Genomic DNA, 19,106 nt, shown 5'->3' with positions numbered 1-19,106 from the left:
TCATTCCTCGAAACTCTGAAGAAGCTAGGCCCAACTTATTCAGCCTCTTTCACCCCATGGACCAATTCAATGTGTCTTCAATTTACTGCCTCTAATGCAAGTATATTGTTCCTTAAAGTGAAGACCCAAAATGCACAGAGTATTCAAGGTCTGATGCTACCAAAGCCCTGTACAATTGCATAAGGCTATTGTTGTATTCCAGTGCCCTTGTGATAATATGCCTTATGCCTTTCTAATTGCTTTCTGTAACTGCATGCTAGTATTTATTATTCATCCCTAATTCCCCTGGAGAAAATAGTTGCGAGCCACATTTTTGAACCATTGCAGCCTGTCTGCTGCAGGGCCAAAGTCAGAAGTCACATGACACAATAGTCCAACAGATTTATTTGAAACCACAACGTTTGGGGTACAGTTCCTTTAAATAAACCAGTTGGACTACAACCTATTGTTGTGTGACTTTGACTTTGTCCATCCCAGTCCAACACCTCCATTATCTCCACATCATGTTGTAGGATTGTACACAATGCATTCCTGGTACATACATGCCCACAATCTCTCAGGGTATCAATATTTGCAAATCTTACGCATTTTAAAACATGTTATGCTTTTCCATTCTTACAGGTAAAGAGATTAGCTTCACATTTCCGCACATTATATTTCATCTGTCATTGTGTTGCCCACGCACTTAATCTGTCTGTATATCATTGCACCCTCTCTGTGTCTTCCTTACAGCTTACCTTTCTCCCTAGATTTTTAAATATTTTCTAATCAACCATTGATACCTATTACACTCATTTGGAGCAAATGGCACTTGGACCAGGGTTTTCTGGTTCAGATTTAGGGGCACAACTACTGCATTTCAAAAACCCTTGTCTGGCTATTTCGCATTTTAGCTATTTTTCCATCAACCTGTTCAGATATGCTATACACTCCTCTGGAACAGGTGAAAGTTTAATCCAGCCCAATGACCCTATCATTGGGCCACAACAGCCCTTCCCCTAGCTTTCATCATCATAAAACATAGCGAATAGCCATTGTAGCAGTTCAACTGTTAGCATAACATACCTTGACAGGAAGGATCCATGGAGTTGTATTTGAAGTAACCATCTTTACACTGGCAGTCTGCAATCCCATCATGATCAAAGCATTCTGCAGTTGCATTGTCACATTCAGGCACTTTCAAGTTACATAATTTTTCAGCTGTGAATGAAAAATAGTATTTAATTAGTAATCCATATTTAGTTTCAATCTCCAAATTCTACTTGTCAATTTCAACGGATTGCATTTGTTAATTTCAAATCTCCACTTTTTAAAAATGGATTCATGGATCCCGAATTCAACAAATCTATTAAAATCAAAGATGGTAATTAAAACAAATAATCTCTAACTGTACAAAGTTAAAAATCATACAACACCAGAACATAGTCCAACAGGGTTAATTGGAAGTACTACATTTCAGAGCGACGCTCCTTCATCACCTGATGAAGGAGCGTCGCTCTGAAAGTTAGTGCTTCCAATTAAACCTGTTGGACTACAACCTGGTGTTGAGTGATTTTTAACTTTGGTACACCCCAATCCAACACTGGCATCTCCAAATCAATATCTAACTGAACATAGTAATCGTCAACAGGAAATAAATTATAAATTAGTTGCACAGATTAATCATTAGAATCATAAAGACAAGTTTATTATTAATTAATTAAGGTTAAAATACAGGGTGACACCTTACATACCAACAATAGCAAATACGCATAACATTCCTGGATACCTCAATTCTATAACTCAACACTATTATAGTATTAATCAATACTATAACTCAATATTTGTGAAACAGCTCCATCTTTTATTTTTCATTCTGTAAATTATTCAACACACTGCAAGGATGGAAAAATGACATCTTACATTAAAATGGCAATACTACTTCTTGAGAGACCTGATGCATAAGAATTTTAAATTGAAGGTAGCTTTGAAAAGGATTAACTTGTCTTAACAGAAAGCATTAAACAGTGCATCAGTCTGAGTTTGGATTAGTGGTACTGGAAGAGCACAGCAGTTCAGGCAGCATCCAAAGTGCAGCGAAATCGACGTTTCGGGCAAAAGGAATAAAGGCAGAGAGCCTGAAGCATGGAGAGATAAGCTAAAGGAGGGTGGGGATGGGGAGAAAGTAGCATAGAGTACAATGGGTGAGTGGGGGAGGGGATGAAGGCGATAGGTCAGGGAGGATAGGGTGGAGTGGATAGGTGGAAAAGGAGCTAGGCAGGCCATGGAGACAGTGCTGAGCTAGAAGTTTGGAACTAGGGTGAGGTGGGGGAAGGGGAAATGAGGAAACTGTTGAAGTCCACATTGATGCCCTAGGGTTGAAGTGTTCCGAGGTGGAAGATGAGGCGTCCTTCCTCCAGCCGCCTGGTGGTGACAGAGCGGCGGTGAAGGAGGCCCAGGACCTCCATGTCCTCGGCAGAATGGGAGGGGGAGTTGAAATGTTGGGCCACGGGGCGGTGTGGTTGATTGGTGCGGGTGTCCCACATGGTTAAAGATGCCCTCCAACGCATCTTGTCCACATCCCGCACCTCCGCCCTCAGACCCCACCCTTCCAACCGTAACAAGGACAGTATGCCCCTGGTGCTCACCTTCCACCCTACAAACCTTTGCATAAACCAAATCATCTGCTGACATTTCCGCCACCTCCAAAAAGACCCCACCACCAGGGATATATTTCCCTCCCCACCCCTTTCCGCCTTCCGGAAAGACCATTCCCTCCGTGACTACCTGGTCAGGTCCATGCCCCCCTACAACTCGCCCTCCCATCCTGGCACTTTCCCCTGCAGGAACTGTAAAACCTGTGCCCACACCTCCTCCCTCACCTCTATCCAAGGCCCTAAAGGAGCCTTCCACATCCATCAAAGTTTTACCTGCACATCCACTAATATCATTTATTGTATCCGTTGCTCCCGACGCAGTCTCCTCTACACTGGGGAGACTGGGCGCCTCCTAGCAGAGCACTTTAGGGAACATCTCCAGGACACCCGCACCAATCAACCATACTGCCCCGTGGCCCAACATTTCAACTCCCCCTCCCACTCTGCCGAGGACATGGAGGTCCTGGACCTCCTTCACTGCTGCTCCGTCACCGCTAGACGCCTGGAGGAAGACGCCTCATCTTCCGCCTCGGAACACTTCAACCCCAGGGCATCAATGTTGATTTCATCAGTTTCCTCATTTCTCCTTCCCCTACCTCACCCTAGTTCCAAACTTCCAGCTCAGCACTGTCCCATGACTTGTCCGGACTTGTCCTATCTGCCTAGCTCCTTTTCCACCTATTTACTCCACCCTCTCCTCCCTGACCTATCACCTTCATCCCCTCCCCCACTCACCCATTGTACTCTATGCTACTTTCTCCCCATCCCTACCCTCCTCTAGCTTATCTCTCCACGCTTCAGGCTCTCTGCCTTTATTCCTGATGAAGGGCTTTTGCCCGAAACGTCGATTTCGCTGCACTTTGGATGCTGCCTGAACTGCTGTGCTCTTCCAGCACCACTGATCCAGAATCTGGTTTCCAGCATCTGCAGTCATTGTTTTTACATCAGTCTGAGTTTAACACAGCATGCAGTAAAACTCTGAAACAATGTCAAAAATTGCAGAACTAGCTCTGAAGAGGAGTCTGTGGACCCAACATGTTAACTGTTCTTTCTCTCCTCAGATGCTTCCTGATCTGCTGAGTTCTCCATTAATTACTGCTTTTGTTTCAGATTTCTAGCATCTGTAGTCCTTTGCATTATTATAGTGGAGTAAAATTCTACTATTTTAGCCCATCATTGAGAGATGTGATGAACAATTACAGAGCCCAAACCTAAGTGTATGTAATTTGTGGTTTTATTCATGTTACATGGTACAAAATTTAGAGTTAAAGAGATCAAAATGATGGCTGTAGTGGGAAGTAGAAATTTCATGCTGTTGTGGCAGGCAAGTAAGTTGAGGCTAAATTCAAGATGTATGATTAACCAGACACAGCCTGAAGCTGGCTCATGCTATTGCCATCCTGGAAATACAAATACTCATGGATTCCAAAATAGCTCTATAAGATTTCCAGCTTCATTGCCAGGCTAGGTATCAACATGATGAAAACAAAAAAAGCCCTCTTGTTCAAAAAGGAAAGTTTTCAGAAAGGTATTGGAAGAATAACTGAAGAGAGAACAAAAATGCATAGCTATGAAGCAAGGGTCCCATTGCTGAGTGGCTGTTAGAGAGCACTGCACAAGCTTGAGAGTCTGAATGGTTTTCTCCTATGCTATAACCATTCTATCATGTTTTTATTACACTGTTAATTCGGAGAAGCTGGGTCTGTTGTCCTTGGAAGAGAGAAAACGCTATAAGAATATTCAAAACCATGAGGTGTTTAGATGGGATAAATTGGGAAAAACGGAAAACCTATTTCCATTGAAAGAAGGCTCAAAACCAGAGGATACAGACTTATGTAATTGGTAAAAAAAAAAGCAACAGCAACATGAGGAAACCTTTTCATTTTGGAACCAGGGAGATGGAATCTAGAAAACACTACCTAAGAGTGTGACAGAGACAGATTCAATTATGGTTTTCATATGGGAATTAAATAATCATTTAAAGAGAAAGTACTTGGAGGGCTATAGAGAAATTGCAGCTTTAGGAACTAAGAGGGTTGTTCCTTTGGAGTGGTTCTCCAAAAGCTTCGACATAAACTTGTTGGATTATAACCTGGTGTTGTGTGATTTTTAACTTTGTCCACCCCAGTCTAACAACAGCACCTGCAACTCTGTGTTGAAGTATAGGAAGTAGTTATCAGTGGTGTACATCTATTAGATTAAATTAGTACTTAATCTATTGTTAGGTCACCACAACTAAAAAGCAGAAGATTGATTGTATTGACTGTAACAGTGGCTACATGAAAGGTTGTTTTGTTTTTACCTTTATATGATAGCTGATAATTCATAACAAACTGGCAGCTTCCAGTCTTAGATCTGCAACTCTCAATGTAATTTTGCACACTACTCAGTACCTCAGGTCCTGTCACATTGGCTGGGAGTACAAACATGTTCAAGACAGACACACTGTCTTCAGTCTCACTGCAAACAACATGTTAAATTGTTAGTATTGTCACCCAGTTTAGTTAAAGTTCATCAGATATTTATGTGATTATTAAATTACATTGGGGCTTTCACCAATTCAATACAATTTGTTTTATCTTACCTTAAATCTGCAATAACAGATGTGTAGTATCCATTTAAAGAAAAGAGAGATGCATTAACCTATGGTAAAAGAAAAAAAACATATGTAATACCTAATAGCTATACTTGTTTTAAAAAACCTCTTAACAGGATTGATTCCTGAACCAAACCCAGAGACTATCTCAACTCTAAATGACACTTTCATTGGCTCTGAAATTCAAACACAGAACATGAATTGGCTCCCATTCAGAAAAATGTTATCCTTGGACCCAAGCTTCGTAATGATTTAAAGCTGTCGACTTCTCCAAGTTTATTGTAATCCCTCCAGAGCAATCCTTTTTCCACCTCTTCCACTAAAACAGACTAAAGTGTGGTGACTGATAGAACAAATAGGAAAGCATGTACAAGACTGAAATATCCATCAATTTCTCAGCTCCGGTCATTCTATTGACAGAGGGATCCTTACAGAAAAAAAATCACAATTCAGTCAAACATTTCAGAGATATAAGTTCTATTTCGGTTTATTAATTTGATTCACTGCAGTGAGGATTTACACTGCTCCCCACTGTACTTTTGTTCATGTGCACAAGTCACTTTAATGAGTTGAATTAGTTTGGACTATCAGCAGACACACCCTGCAAAGGAACCTGCAGCAGTGAGGCATTTCAATAAAGCCCAAGCTCAGGTTGAGCAAGTTGGGAGCATTATCTGTCCGAGGGATAGACCATTATCAAATTAAAAGCCAAGCCTGCACGATGTTCAACATCATTCCATCTGCTCAAACAATGAAGCAGTCTACGGCGAAGTGCAACAAGACCTGGACAATGTACAACCTTGGGTTGCTATATAGCAAGTAACATTTGCACCATTCAGGTGTCACACAATGACTATCTCCAACATGAGAGAATCCAACTATTGACCCATAGATGTAATTACCATCACTCAAACTCCTACGAGTTTGCATCCTAGGGGTAATGATTGACCAGAAACTGAACTGGCCTGGACATATAAATACTGTGGCTACAAGAGCAGATCAGTGGCTAGGAATCCTACAAGTAACTGACCACCTGTCTTCCCAAAGTCCATCCACCGTCAACAAACCACAAATCAGGACTGTGATAAAATACTCCCCACTTGCCTGGATGAGTGCAGCTTTCAAGGAACTCTCAAATGTTAAACAGTGCAGTTAAGTCTCAAGACACTTGGCACATCCAGGACAAACACTGCTTAATTAGAAACATATCCAGAAACATTTACTCTGTCTACCACCAGCACTCAGTAGCAGCAGAGTGTACTATCTACACTGCAGGGATTCACTGAGGGCCCTCAGGCAGCACCTTCCACGGCCATGACTACAATAATTTAGAAAGACAAGCATATACATGGGAATACCACCATCTACAAGTTTCCCTCCAGGCCATTCACCATCTTGACTTGGAAACATGTTGCCATTTCTTCAGTGTCACTGAGTCAAAATCTTGGAACTCCCTCTGTTATTGCATTTCGATATGGATTCCTTCTGCATCTGACAAGTCATGAACAATGCTGATCACTGTGCAATCATCAACAAACGCTCCTGCTTCTGAATTTCTGATGGGGGGAACAGCACTGTGGGTCTACCTACACCAAATAGACTGCAGGGGTTCAAGAAGGCAGCTCACCACCAAATTACCAGGGCAACCAGGGAAGGGTATAAATACTGGCCCATCCAGCAATGTTCCAATCCCACGGACAAATAACCTAAAAAAAGGTTGCAAATCAGAGGGAATGGCCTCAAGTTAGACAGTCAGAGATCAGGAGGTGCGCCAACAAAGTGGTGCCAATCAAGTCAGGTTGAAAACTTTAAAATCAATCTTACAATGTTCAACAGGATTACAGCCCAATTACCTATCAAAGTTAAAGCAGTAAGCAATTAATGTTGGCCTAGCCAGCATCACCATCATCTCGTGAATGAAAAAATAACCAAGAACGAAAGAAGAGTCAGTGGACCCAAAATGTTAATACTGCATTCTCCCCACAGACACTTCCAGACCTACTGTGTTTACCCAGCAATTTCTGTTTCTATTTCTGAACTTTAAACAGAGACTCGCTGTACTCTGATCTCCTTTCAAACATGGATGCTATCAACCTGCTGATATTATGATGGGTGGCTACTCCTAAAATATGTTAACGACTCAGCATGCTGAATATGTCATAGCAGCAATGTTGCCAGGGGCAAAGCCGAATGGGGGAAGTGCTCCATAAGTTCGTTGCCATCCTTTGAAATAAAATAAAGTTCACGGTGACTGTTGTTTGCACAGCTGTTGGCAGGCCAAGGCCATGTGCCCGATGAGGTTTGCAGTTCACCCTCATGAGGACACACACATCAACAACTACCTTCAACAGATGCAGCCTTCGGCAGCACTGCTGCTCTGACATAGCGAGGAGGTTGAGTCTTCAGCACAGTGAGCATAACATCCTCATGTTCTCCTTGCCCTTGGGCATCACCTCTGTGTCTATCTGCATGTGTTGCTGGCAGAATGCTCCTCATCAACAATTTGTCACCACCAAAACAACTGGGCCCGAAGGTCAGTGATGGCCTTGCTTGCTACCAGCAATGTATGAATGACTGCCTGGTACCCCTGCTTTGCCCAAACTGCCTTGCACAAATGCCTCTGTGCCTCCACATGAAACACTGAGAGCTCTGATCAGGTAGTGACCACTGTGTGCCAATGCACGAGCTCTTCTCTGCACATTCCACCACATATGCAACAACAGGAACTGCCTCACTCTATAATTTCTCCCTGCTGTCCTATTCAATCATCATATTTTCCATTGATTGCATTGATAATCTCATTCAGACCTGAAACAGGCTCCCAAATGGTTTGTGGGCTGCCTCAAATTGAGACCCAAAACTCTAGCCAAGACTTCTCCATCAAAATTACTGGGAGCGGCAACATGTTAAGAAAACAATATTATACTTGATACTGTATTTTCCTAGCACATGTAAGTACAACATCATCCCCACCACACACACACACACACACACACACACACACACCACCATCACCACCATCTCAAATGCAAATTCAGGTTGATAGATGTTCATATATTTAAATTCTTGCATTCTGAAGTCTCTAGTCCTCATTACTTGTGAATTATGGTACATGTAATTATTCAATAAATTTAATAAAACACCAGAATTTTATTTCCTGTCCTAAAAACAGCTGCAGAATCAATTGACATGAGATGGAGGAATTCTAATCACATGTTTGCTTGCCACAAAGTAATGTATACTTCATCAGAGCTGGGTCCACTATTTACATGATTAAGCTGCACTGTAATGTAGTAACAAATTTGTACTTTGGTTAGTCTGAGTTATATTAAACAATTGAAATATACCATTTTGTTTGGCATGTATGTATGTAGAAGGTCAAGCTAAAATGCACCGATGTAACAAAAGACAACAATAAATTTCTTCAGATATTTCAAGTTTGAAGAAATCTACATTTGTAGCTCCTCCCCCAAGCACTATTTCTTTTATGCAATTTTTATATGAAATTTGCAGTGCCTGTGGCAGGCTGCAATGTTTTAGCCAACTTCATTGCCTCACACCTTTGGTACTTGGCAACATTTTCAACCTCATAACATTTTCCTAAGGTTGGAAAGAACAAGAAAAGCAAAATAAAATCAAGTTGGAAAATTATTAAATGAAGAATCATCCAAGAAAATTTTGAGACAAAAGAAAACATGAAGACTGTATAAAGACACAAGGGAGACAATACTAACTGATAACTTCTTGCCAAGCTGCTGACAGCATGTTTCAACATGGAGCCAGATGCCATTGCATAATGAGATCAATACTGCACTGAGGCAGGCATGTCATGTTAAATATACCAAACACTGATCACATTCCTGAAGAAGGGCTTATGCCCAAAATGTCAATTCTCCTGCTCCTCAGATGCTGCCTGACCTGCTGCGCTTTTCCAGCAACACATTTTTCAGCACTGATCACACACATGTAAATGGTGGGCAAACAGCATATTTCCTTTTTTGTTGGCGTTTTACAAATTTATCTTTCATATTTTACAATACGAATGGAAAGGTACTTTAGAAGTCAGTGCAAGGTGGAAGCAGATTATGGAGTTATGTATAACCGAGCTAAATAAGAAATGTTAACCAGCATCGGTCACTAAATGAAGAAACAAAAATTAAAACCAGAGATTGTTCGTATCATCACTGTTTTGCAAGCAAAACTTACCATTTTTAAAATTTCACTTTCTAGATCCTGTATTCTTGACACATGGGATTTATTGCCACTGTAGAAAACACCTGCAAAGGTCCTTGCTATGGAACAATAAAAATAGATTACATTTAACAACTACCTGTGCAAAACTAAAAAAACAAATTATTCAGATATGGCTTTACTAAACTTTCAATCTTCAGTGCAGCATTGGGAGAGGTGATAAGGTGCATTCTATTAGATGTCAAACAAGTCACACTAGTCTACAAAGATACACAAACTATTATTCAGAAAAGAAATCAGGAGCTTTCTCCTGCTGTCCTGCCGAACAACTTTTCACTTAAACAACACCACTTAGAAGCATAAGGGCAGCCGATACTTGAGGTCACTATCACCCGCAAGTTCCTCTCCAAGGCGCATGACATTCTGACTTGGCACCATATCGCATTCTTTCATCGCAGCTGGGTCAAAATCCTGGAACTCCATCCCTAATACTCTGTGCCTTTTCGTACATCAAATGAACTGTAGTAGTTCAGCACTACCTGCACAAGAGCAACTAAGAATGGGCAATAAATGCTGGCCCAGTCAGTGAAGCCCACATTACATGAATGGACTGAAGGCAAAGTTCTCCTATCAGTTTTCCTAGATATATAGAGCACATTCCTATAATCTGTAAATAGTTACAGAAACGCAATCAGCTAGATTTGTTTAAAAACTCTTCTTGTAAGACCAGAAAGTGACTACCCTCAGATGCACTGGACCATGTAAGAACCCACACACTTACAAGATACAAGGCAGCACACACTATATAACATAAATCAATCAATTAAAAGAAAATACTGTGGATGCTGAAAAAGGATGTAAAGATGCAAAACAAAGAGAACGGTCTCAGGTGAATTCAGATACTGGAGTTGCTGGAGCTGTTCTCCCACTAAGAGGAGATTTGATACAGGTATCCAAAATAATACACGGCTTGGACAAAATAGACAGGGAGAAAAAAACTATTTGCAAAACAGCCTAGACATTGATACAAGCTGAATGGCAAAACAAGTGAAGTGCACATCAGGAAAGTATTTTCACAGATTGAGTGATTAGGATCTGGAATGCCTTACTTGAGAATGCGATGGAGGCAAGTCTAAAAGAGAATTGGATGACTACTTGGAAAAAAATTCCAGGGCTACTGGGAAGCAGGATTAGATGAGTAGCTCTTACAGACAGGCATTCTGCTGCAAGAATTCTGTGATTTTCTGATTCTCTTATGGTGACATATGTTGCAATTGCAATTTTTGTGGTTGTGCAAATGTTTTGGCTAATGAGGATGGCAGTGGAGAAGTCAGATGGAAGCAAACTTAAGCTTTTTAAAATTCGTTTCTAATGTCTCTTGCATGACAGAAGCTAAGGGCTCCACAAATTGCATCTCCAGACAAACAAATCATTTTCTTACCCAAAGTGCATCTTGTTCCCTTCTCAAGGTAGTAACCGGGGTAACATTTGCAAGTGAAGGAGCCCAAATTATTAATACATTGTGCCCGAGATGGACATGGATTTGAATGACATTCATCCACATCTGCTTAAAGAAAAGAACAAATTACGAAGGAAGAATTAAAACTGGATAAGAAGTAACAAAGAAACATAGTTTAAAAAAAGTTTATTTCATTAAGTGACATAATAATACAAAGTAAAATAAGATGATGTTAAGTGAATTACATGAAGATGCCATACTAAAATTAATTGATCATTTCTAAATTTAGTGATGACATGAATTTTTATTTGCTTTTATTTCTGTCATGAGGATATGAAGCATTTCCTTTATTCTTCATTTCCTACTAGCATTAGACTGTGTTGAAAGTTGGACCAAGTCACTTGCTGCACTGCCTGTTGAATGGACAATGACAACATGTACTTAATTGGGACCTTTGATGAAACAGAACATTCCTAAGAACTGCACAACAGCTTTATGAAAACAACATTGGACAGAATCACATTAGGAGATATTAGGGCAAATGACCAAACGATTAGTCAGAGGTAGGTTTTAAGAAACATCTTAAAGGAAGAACGCAAGGTAGAGAGACAGAGAATGGAGTGTAGCTAAAGCTTGTGGTTAGGCAAGTGATAGCATGGATCCTAACAATGGAGCAAATAAAATCTGGATGCTCATGAATTGAGATTTAGGTGAGCACGGCTATTTTGCAGGATTGTGTGATTTGAGGGAATTACAGATGCATGGAAAAGTAAGGCCATGGATGAATTTGAAAACAGGGAATGTTTACATTGAAATATTGCTTGACTTGGTTGTCAATGAGTGAATACAGGGATGATGAATGAAAAAGACTATGAATAAGGGTAATGGCACCAGGGTTTTGGCTGGTTTCAACTTTTCAAAGGTTCTAGGTTGGCAACTGGCTTTGACTGCATTGGTATAGGAGAAAGTGAGGTCTGCAGATGCTGGAGATCAGAGTCAAGAGCGTGCTGCTGGAAAAGCACAGCAGGTCAGGCAGCATCCGAGGAGCAGGAGAATCAATGTTGCAGGACAGAGCCTTTATAAGGGGAAAAAAATTAAAATTTAAAATTTAAATTTAATTAAAAGTTAAAATTATTTTTTAAAAAAAAATGATCCTTGCATTGGTATCGCCAAGTCAATCAGTAGCAACGGTGCTGAAAATAGATAGTCTTGGTGATGGCAGAGATATGCAATCAGAAGCAAATCTGATGGTTAACAATTTGGTTCAGGCCAAAATAGTAGCCAGGAAATAAATTGATAGCTATGGAATGGAGTTTGTAATGGGACTAATATTAATGGTTTCGCTCTCCCCAATATTTAACTGGAGTAAGTTGCTGCCCACCCAGTATTGGATGTTGGACAACAGTCTGATAATTCTTCTACTGTTGTTGAATTGAGAGGGAAAGCTGAGTGTTGTCAACATGTTGGATGTTGTGAATGAGAGGCAGCACATAGAAGAGTAATAGAACACAGAATTGTACAGCACAGGAACAGGCCCTTCAGCCATATGTGATGCTATTCTAAACCAATCCCATTGGATTATGCACATGGTCCATATCCCTCTCTTCTCTGCCTGTTCATGTGTCGGTCTAAATGCCTCTTAAGCTTTGTTATTGTATCTGCTTCAACCACCTCCCCAGGCAGTATGCTCCAGGTATCTACCAACATCTGGATAAAATACTTGCATCATACATCTCCTTTAAACTTTTCCCCTCTGATCTTCAACCTCGGTTGAAACTAGGATGCTTTGCACAGGGACACACATGCAGCTGTTGCAATTACACAAGATGCATCTTATGCCACTTAGCTTGCTTTCTTAATGCTCCCTCATTGTGATAACTTGGAGGCTGCCAGTCTCCATATAGTTAACATGGCTTTTCCAATGCCTGCTTCACTATTCAAATTGACCATGGCTGATTATTCAGGTCAGCACTTTGTTCCCACTTTCTTCCATGCCGTTTGATCCATTTAGCCTTAAGGGCTCACTGACTTTAATATTTTTAATGGACTCCAACCTTATTGCAAATGCTTCAGCAGGGGGGATGGTGGGGGGGTGGGAGGTGGAATTCCACTCAAGGTCTTATTCCAATTTTGTTGGAATGATACATTGCTCTTACAGAAGTCTTGTAACACATCATAGGAGAAAATTTTACCTTTGCTGCAGTTCACTCCTTGCCAGTTGGGTGGGCATACACACTTTTTACATTTGTTACAATGACTGATACAAGTGCCTCCATTAAGACAAGGATTTGAGATGCAAAGATTCTCTGTTTCAAAGAAAGTAAACAATTTATTAACATTGGGTTGACTGGCCAGTGGACTTTTTGTTTCATCTTATATTCCAATATATTTGCAATATTAGCAATCCGTCCATTGAAGACAAATCAGCCATCTGCTAAAGGCAAAAGAAAGTGCAAGTTTAGCAATTTAAAAGGGAATATTGAGCTGAAAGAAATGAAATTTCTCAATTGTTAACTTAGTTTAATTTCTGTCTGAAAGCTATTCCAGCACACTGTGTGAGTACTTGAATATAATGTTTGCAATAATAACATTACACAGATATAAAGAAACCAACAGTTTTCATATAAAATACACAATTCTAGACAACATATATCTCCTAACATTTCTTAGAAAGTGAAGACTTACCACATAAGGTAAGAATATTACATAAAAATGGTTAGCAAACAGGAAAAATATTGTGAATATAAATCTTTCAGAATATTAAAATATGGCTTATATTGCAAAAGGTGACAAAATAAAGTGAATGATGGTACAGTTCTATTGACTGATTTAACCACTGCCCTCCGATGGTTATCTTTAGAAACATCAATTCCACATCAAACCAAATGCTGTGGATAAAGATAAATAGCCTTCATTTACAGGAGTTTTTGCATTTTGGCTCTGATCTGAAAATGCAAGAATCATTATACATAATATCCTTATTTATCAATTATAGAGTTAAATATACAGCACGTACACCGTCAGTAGTTAAGAGTTAACAACCAAATTCACATATTTTAAGAATGGCTAAGAACTCAAAAGTTTTATCTGGTTTTATTTGTGGTTATTCAGATATTCATTACTTTGCAGGATGCTTTGGTTCAAGCCAGTTGATTTCTGCAGCTGGTTTGCATCCTTCTCGCTTTCTGATTACCTCCTACATACTTGTTTTCAATAGAAGAGACACTATTATGTAGGATGTTGTCACATTAATAATCCCTCCCATTATCCAGAAATATTACATATCTTCACTTTATTTTCCAAGATGTCCTTGTATCTAGTATGTCTATGACAGGAATGCAAAGCATATTTCAGCTCAGTATGAAGAAACCTGTCTATAAAGTTTCTTCCAAAATCCATGATAGGCTTACCTCTGAGAATATTTTATTGAATATTGTTTTGATGCTGATTGAGATTGGCTGTTTTCATATGATGCTTCTGCATGCTGCCTTTTTAATTACAGGAAAAGATTGTAAAATCTAATTGCATCTTTCACAAGGTAAACGATTACATTAAAACTAAAATTAAAATCTAAAAATAAAATCTGAATCCTATTTGCCTTCGCTCTATCAAGGTTAGGATGTGTTGCACATAGTGAATGTTTAATGAGCTGTAGGTTGGCTTTCAGAAAAGAAAGACCCAGGAAATGTTACAAGTGATTTGGGGCTGCCCGGTGGCTGACACAGATACACTGCAAGCAATTATAATTAATAATATAGATTAGAAGATCAAGAGATTGAAAAATGGATGTTAGATGATGCATAGGCTGCTTTTTTCTTTCAAGCACAAAATGTTACAATTGACAATGCTCTAATATCTACTTCTATTGATGTAATTAACCTAGTAACTACAATTATTTTTTGCAATACAGTTACACTTGGGTCAGAATAGTTATTGGTTTGTTAAAAAGTAAAGCAGCCACTTTCTAATACTAATGAATTTTCATGAACAGGAACTATTAATGATGCATCAAAAGTTGATTAGAAATGTAAGGATTAAATAATTGAACAAGAAGACATTGATAAACTTTTTATCTTGAATTATAATCCTTTTAGTAACAGACTGACTCCAAAACTCGAGGTGACTTTGATTTTGGCATAAGTAACTATTTTACTGATAAAAAATATATATACAAGTTTCTAAATTATTGTAAACTTTGGCTATTTGGAACTTCATACTAATGCAATTCTGCAAAGACATAACTATATGTTTTCAGCAGCAACTTAGATTTCTGTATTTTTGTACTTTTCAGCTGAGGTGATTTTCTTTGTTGCTCAGAATTACTCTGAAATAGTTTGGAAGGTACAGTGTATTCTGAACATGTACACACTGCAGTATATACAACAGAACTAAAATAAAGTGTATTCGGCAAATCAACCAAATGCATTTGAAATCAGCCTTGATGCATTTGGTTTTTAAACACTTCAATTCAAAAATTATTTTATATCCTACTAATTGTTCTTGTAACAATTAAAAATGTCAAATACTCCATAAAGACTCATTTTAATCATGAATTAGTTAATAAATACTGATTGCTTTAGGTATAATAACATGTTTCATATCAAGAGGCAGCAAAAAATGATCTCAACAAACCAAAATAGGATACAGTATAATCATAGGGTAGTTTGTGAAAAATCACCACAATGCTTGCCTGCTAATGTTGAGTGTTAAGTTTGAAGTACAAATAACAAGGGAGTGTTATACACTCGGACGATGATTGCAAAATAAATGCTGTGTCTGGATCAAAATCGAATGGGAGGTGAATGGGAAGTGATTTGGTAGATTGGAATTCTATTCTTGGATCAGGGATAAACTTTTATGGAGTAGATTATATTGTGCTTGGCGACATATCAGTAACATTGCGGTTATATTGTGAGTATCAATATCATCCATGAAGCTAACACTTGCCAGGTCCAGTCTATGAAAAAAAATAAATCACAACTGCATTGGAGGAATAACAACTTGTTAAACCTTCCAGTATTACAGCATCAGTAAAAAATGTGGATGTTAAGTGTGGGTATTAGACATATTTAACCCACACAAGTCAAATAATGACTTCATATTTTATCCTGCATTGCATATACACAGCAAAATACTGCCTCATTCAGTTTCAGTGCAGAACTTTATAAACTGACATATCTCATACAGTGATTAAAACCATCGTGACTTGAAGTACGGCTGAAGCAACATCTGATTAGTTATAATTCAAAGGAGTTCTTGGCTGTCTATACATGTATATTCACATTCACTGCTTTATAAGTACAATTTTCCCTTTTAATATTAAATAAAATAATTAAAACAATGCTTCAGATGTCCACATTGTAAATGATTTCATGAGAAAACAACAGCGTAATGGAATCACGTCATTGAAGATACTTCCATAGATTGATTCATTAAAAAGAACAATTCTTACCTCAAAATATCAATGCTGAATTTTACTTTTGTTTTATTTGCTCATGGGATGTGGGTATCACTGGTTAGCCCAGCACTTATTGCCCATGGTAATGGCCTTGGAGAAGGTGGTGACCAGGTTCAACAGTGACATTTTGGATAAATCAGCAAAAACTGAGCAAAATTGATTGGGTTTCGGATGCATGTTGCTTCACTTCAGTAAGTTCATGATTTGAATGATAATGATTCTTGCAGACTTTTATAATATTGAGGCTGAGTCACAGTAATATCAGATTTATTTCTTGCTTTCTTCAAAACTATTTTTTAAAATCAATTTAGAAAGAACAAGAATAGTTTCTTTAAAAAAATTACTTGTTAGAGACATTTTCAGTTTTTTTCTTTCCAATATATTTCAAGCACTTCATCATCCACTTGATCTGACACCACTACAACAATGAAAGCAGATGTACAGCTTACTCCCACGCCATTGCTATAGGCCCAATAGACAGTCGCTAAGAGATATTAGGCACCAGGAAAGCTACCTCTTCCTTTTCACTTCCCCCATGACCTGCTCAGTGACACTAAAGTATCTTCAATATGACTCAAATTTCAAAAAGAGCACAAGGGCACCCGATTTCTCATTCTATTCCATTCATATATGGTAAACCCAAAAGCGCTATTATGTCCTGTGAATAACATTTTGTCATTTACCCATCTGGAGAGGTTGTTTATCTGACTTGTATTATACAGAATTTTAATAGAAGGAAAGTAATTGCAATTATCACAGCATCAAATAGTTTCTAAATTCAATCTTTATTATTTGTAATCATTTTCCATTTTCTCATCATTCCCTCTGTTTTCCAGTTTCAATGCTAGGAATCTTCAGCTGGAATGATAGGTTCTGCTGGGACTACTGTCAACAGTGTCATCAAAGAGATTCACTACTGAGTGACACAATTAATCACTCCATCCTTCTCAATCATCTCTTTTCTGTGATCCATCACCTTGTCATTGCTCCACTCCAACAATGCTCTACTGTTTCACTCCCAACTATTCAAATAAAATCAGTAGATTTCCTATAGCTACTCCTGCTTGTGCTCCTGTGTTGTCAAAGCCACTATGCCAACTTTGATCCCCATTTGCAGGCACAGTGACTTCATTTGTAAATACGAGGCCAGCTTTCATTCCCATATTGATTAAATCCAAATTTAAACATTGTGTTTTGATACTTTCATCACATTCTCCAGGGCTTTGTGGTGCCTGTTGTCAATTGTCAAAGTACCACCAGCTATGCCTTCACAATCATAGAATCCCTTCAGAGTGGAAGCAGGCCATTTGGCCCATCAAGTCCACACCATCCCTCCAAAGAGCATCCCACCCAGACCCACCCTCTTATCCTAACCCTGGAACCCTGCATTTCACCTGGCTAATCCACCTAACCGGCACATCCCTGGACACAATGGGCAATCTACCCAACATCCTTGGAGTATGGGAGGAAACTAGAGCATTCGGATTAAATCCAAGCAGAAACACGGAGAATATGCAAACTCCACACAGACAATTATGCAAGGCTGAAATCGGACATGGGATCCTAGTGCTGTGAGGCAACTGTGCTAACTACTGAATCATCGTGTCGCCCACGGGTCGTTCACACGGTCTTCCAAATCCAGTGAAAAAAATAAATAGTCCATAGCAGCATTCCCTCCCAAGCTAAGATGCTCAACAGTAAGCTACAACTCACTCAAAACCAGGGGAAAGTGAGCACTGCAAATGCTGGAGATTAGAGTCAAGAGTGTGGTGCTGGAAAAGCACAGCAGGTCAGGCAGCATCTGAGGAGCAGGAGAATCGACATTTTGGGCAAAAGCTTAGGGGATGGAGAGATAAATGGGAGCGGGGTGGAGCTGGGGGGAAGGTAGCTGAGAGAGCGATAGGTGGATGGAGGTGGGAGTAATGGTGATAGGTCAGAGGAAAGGGTGGAGCGGATGGGTGGGAAGGAAGATGGACAGGTCATGAGGGCACTGTCGAGTTGGAAGGTTGTATCTGGGATAAGGTGGGGGTGGGGAAATGAGGAAACTGGTGAAATCCACATTGATTCCATGGAGCTGGACCCCCTAAGCTCCCAGCATTATTCCTGATGAAGGGCTTTTGCCCAAAACATCGATTCTCCTGCTCCTCGAATGCTGCCTGATCTGCTGTGCTTTTTGAGCACCACACTCTCGACTCACTCAAAACCACTTACAGTATCCCAGGCAGGATATGTCATAGTTTGCCTGGCATCAGACTCCTGGAGCAACTGCTCAACTCAGAATTCAGTCACAGCACAATACTTCCAGGAAAACAGAGAAAACATTTTAGAGGTATCCTTAAAGGATTCCCTGGGCTGGGACTAACCAAAACGGAGAGGGATTAGAACATAGAACATAGAACAATACAGTGCAGAACAGGCCCTTCGGCCCTTGATGCTGCACAGACTTGTAAACTAATCTAAGCCCATCCCCCTATGCTATCCCATCATCATCCATGTGCTTATCCAAGGCTTGTTTAAATGCCCAGAATGTGGCTGAGTTAACTACATTGGCAGGCAGGGCATTCCACACCCTTACCACTCTCTGAGTAAAGAACCTGCCTCTGACATCTATCTTAAATCTATCAACCCTCAATTTGTAGCAATGCTCCCTTGTACAAGCCGCATCATCATCCTAGGAAAAAGACTTTCACTGTCCACCCTATCTAATCCTCTGATCATTTTGTATGTCTCTATTAAATCCCGTCTTAGCCTTCTTCTCTCCAATGA

At 39.6% G+C, this 19,106-nt stretch overlaps 1 protein-coding gene across 1 annotated transcript in view; it reads right to left on the bottom strand.

Annotated features, from left to right (window-relative positions):
• heg1 (heart development protein with EGF-like domains 1) overlaps positions 1-19,106 on the bottom strand; it is a 34,680-nt gene that overhangs the window by 9,576 nt on the left and 5,998 nt on the right. The window contains exons 2-7 of the mRNA XM_060827166.1: positions 13,075-13,188; positions 10,865-10,987; positions 9,439-9,524; positions 5,221-5,279; positions 4,939-5,096; positions 1,066-1,200 (exon numbers count right to left, since the gene is read on the bottom strand). Of these exons, the coding sequence (XP_060683149.1) occupies positions 1,066-1,200; positions 4,939-5,096; positions 5,221-5,279; positions 9,439-9,524; positions 10,865-10,987; positions 13,075-13,188 (675 nt within the window). The remainder of the gene's footprint in view (positions 1-1,065; positions 1,201-4,938; positions 5,097-5,220; positions 5,280-9,438; positions 9,525-10,864; positions 10,988-13,074; positions 13,189-19,106) is intronic.

The sequence above is a fragment of the Hemiscyllium ocellatum genome, chromosome 7 (assembly GCF_020745735.1).
Source record: "Hemiscyllium ocellatum isolate sHemOce1 chromosome 7, sHemOce1.pat.X.cur, whole genome shotgun sequence".
In the NCBI taxonomy this organism is placed as follows: Eukaryota; Metazoa; Chordata; class Chondrichthyes; order Orectolobiformes; family Hemiscylliidae; genus Hemiscyllium; species Hemiscyllium ocellatum.
Note: the sequence above shows the minus strand (reverse complement) of the source record. Positions and strands in the feature narration are given on the sequence as shown.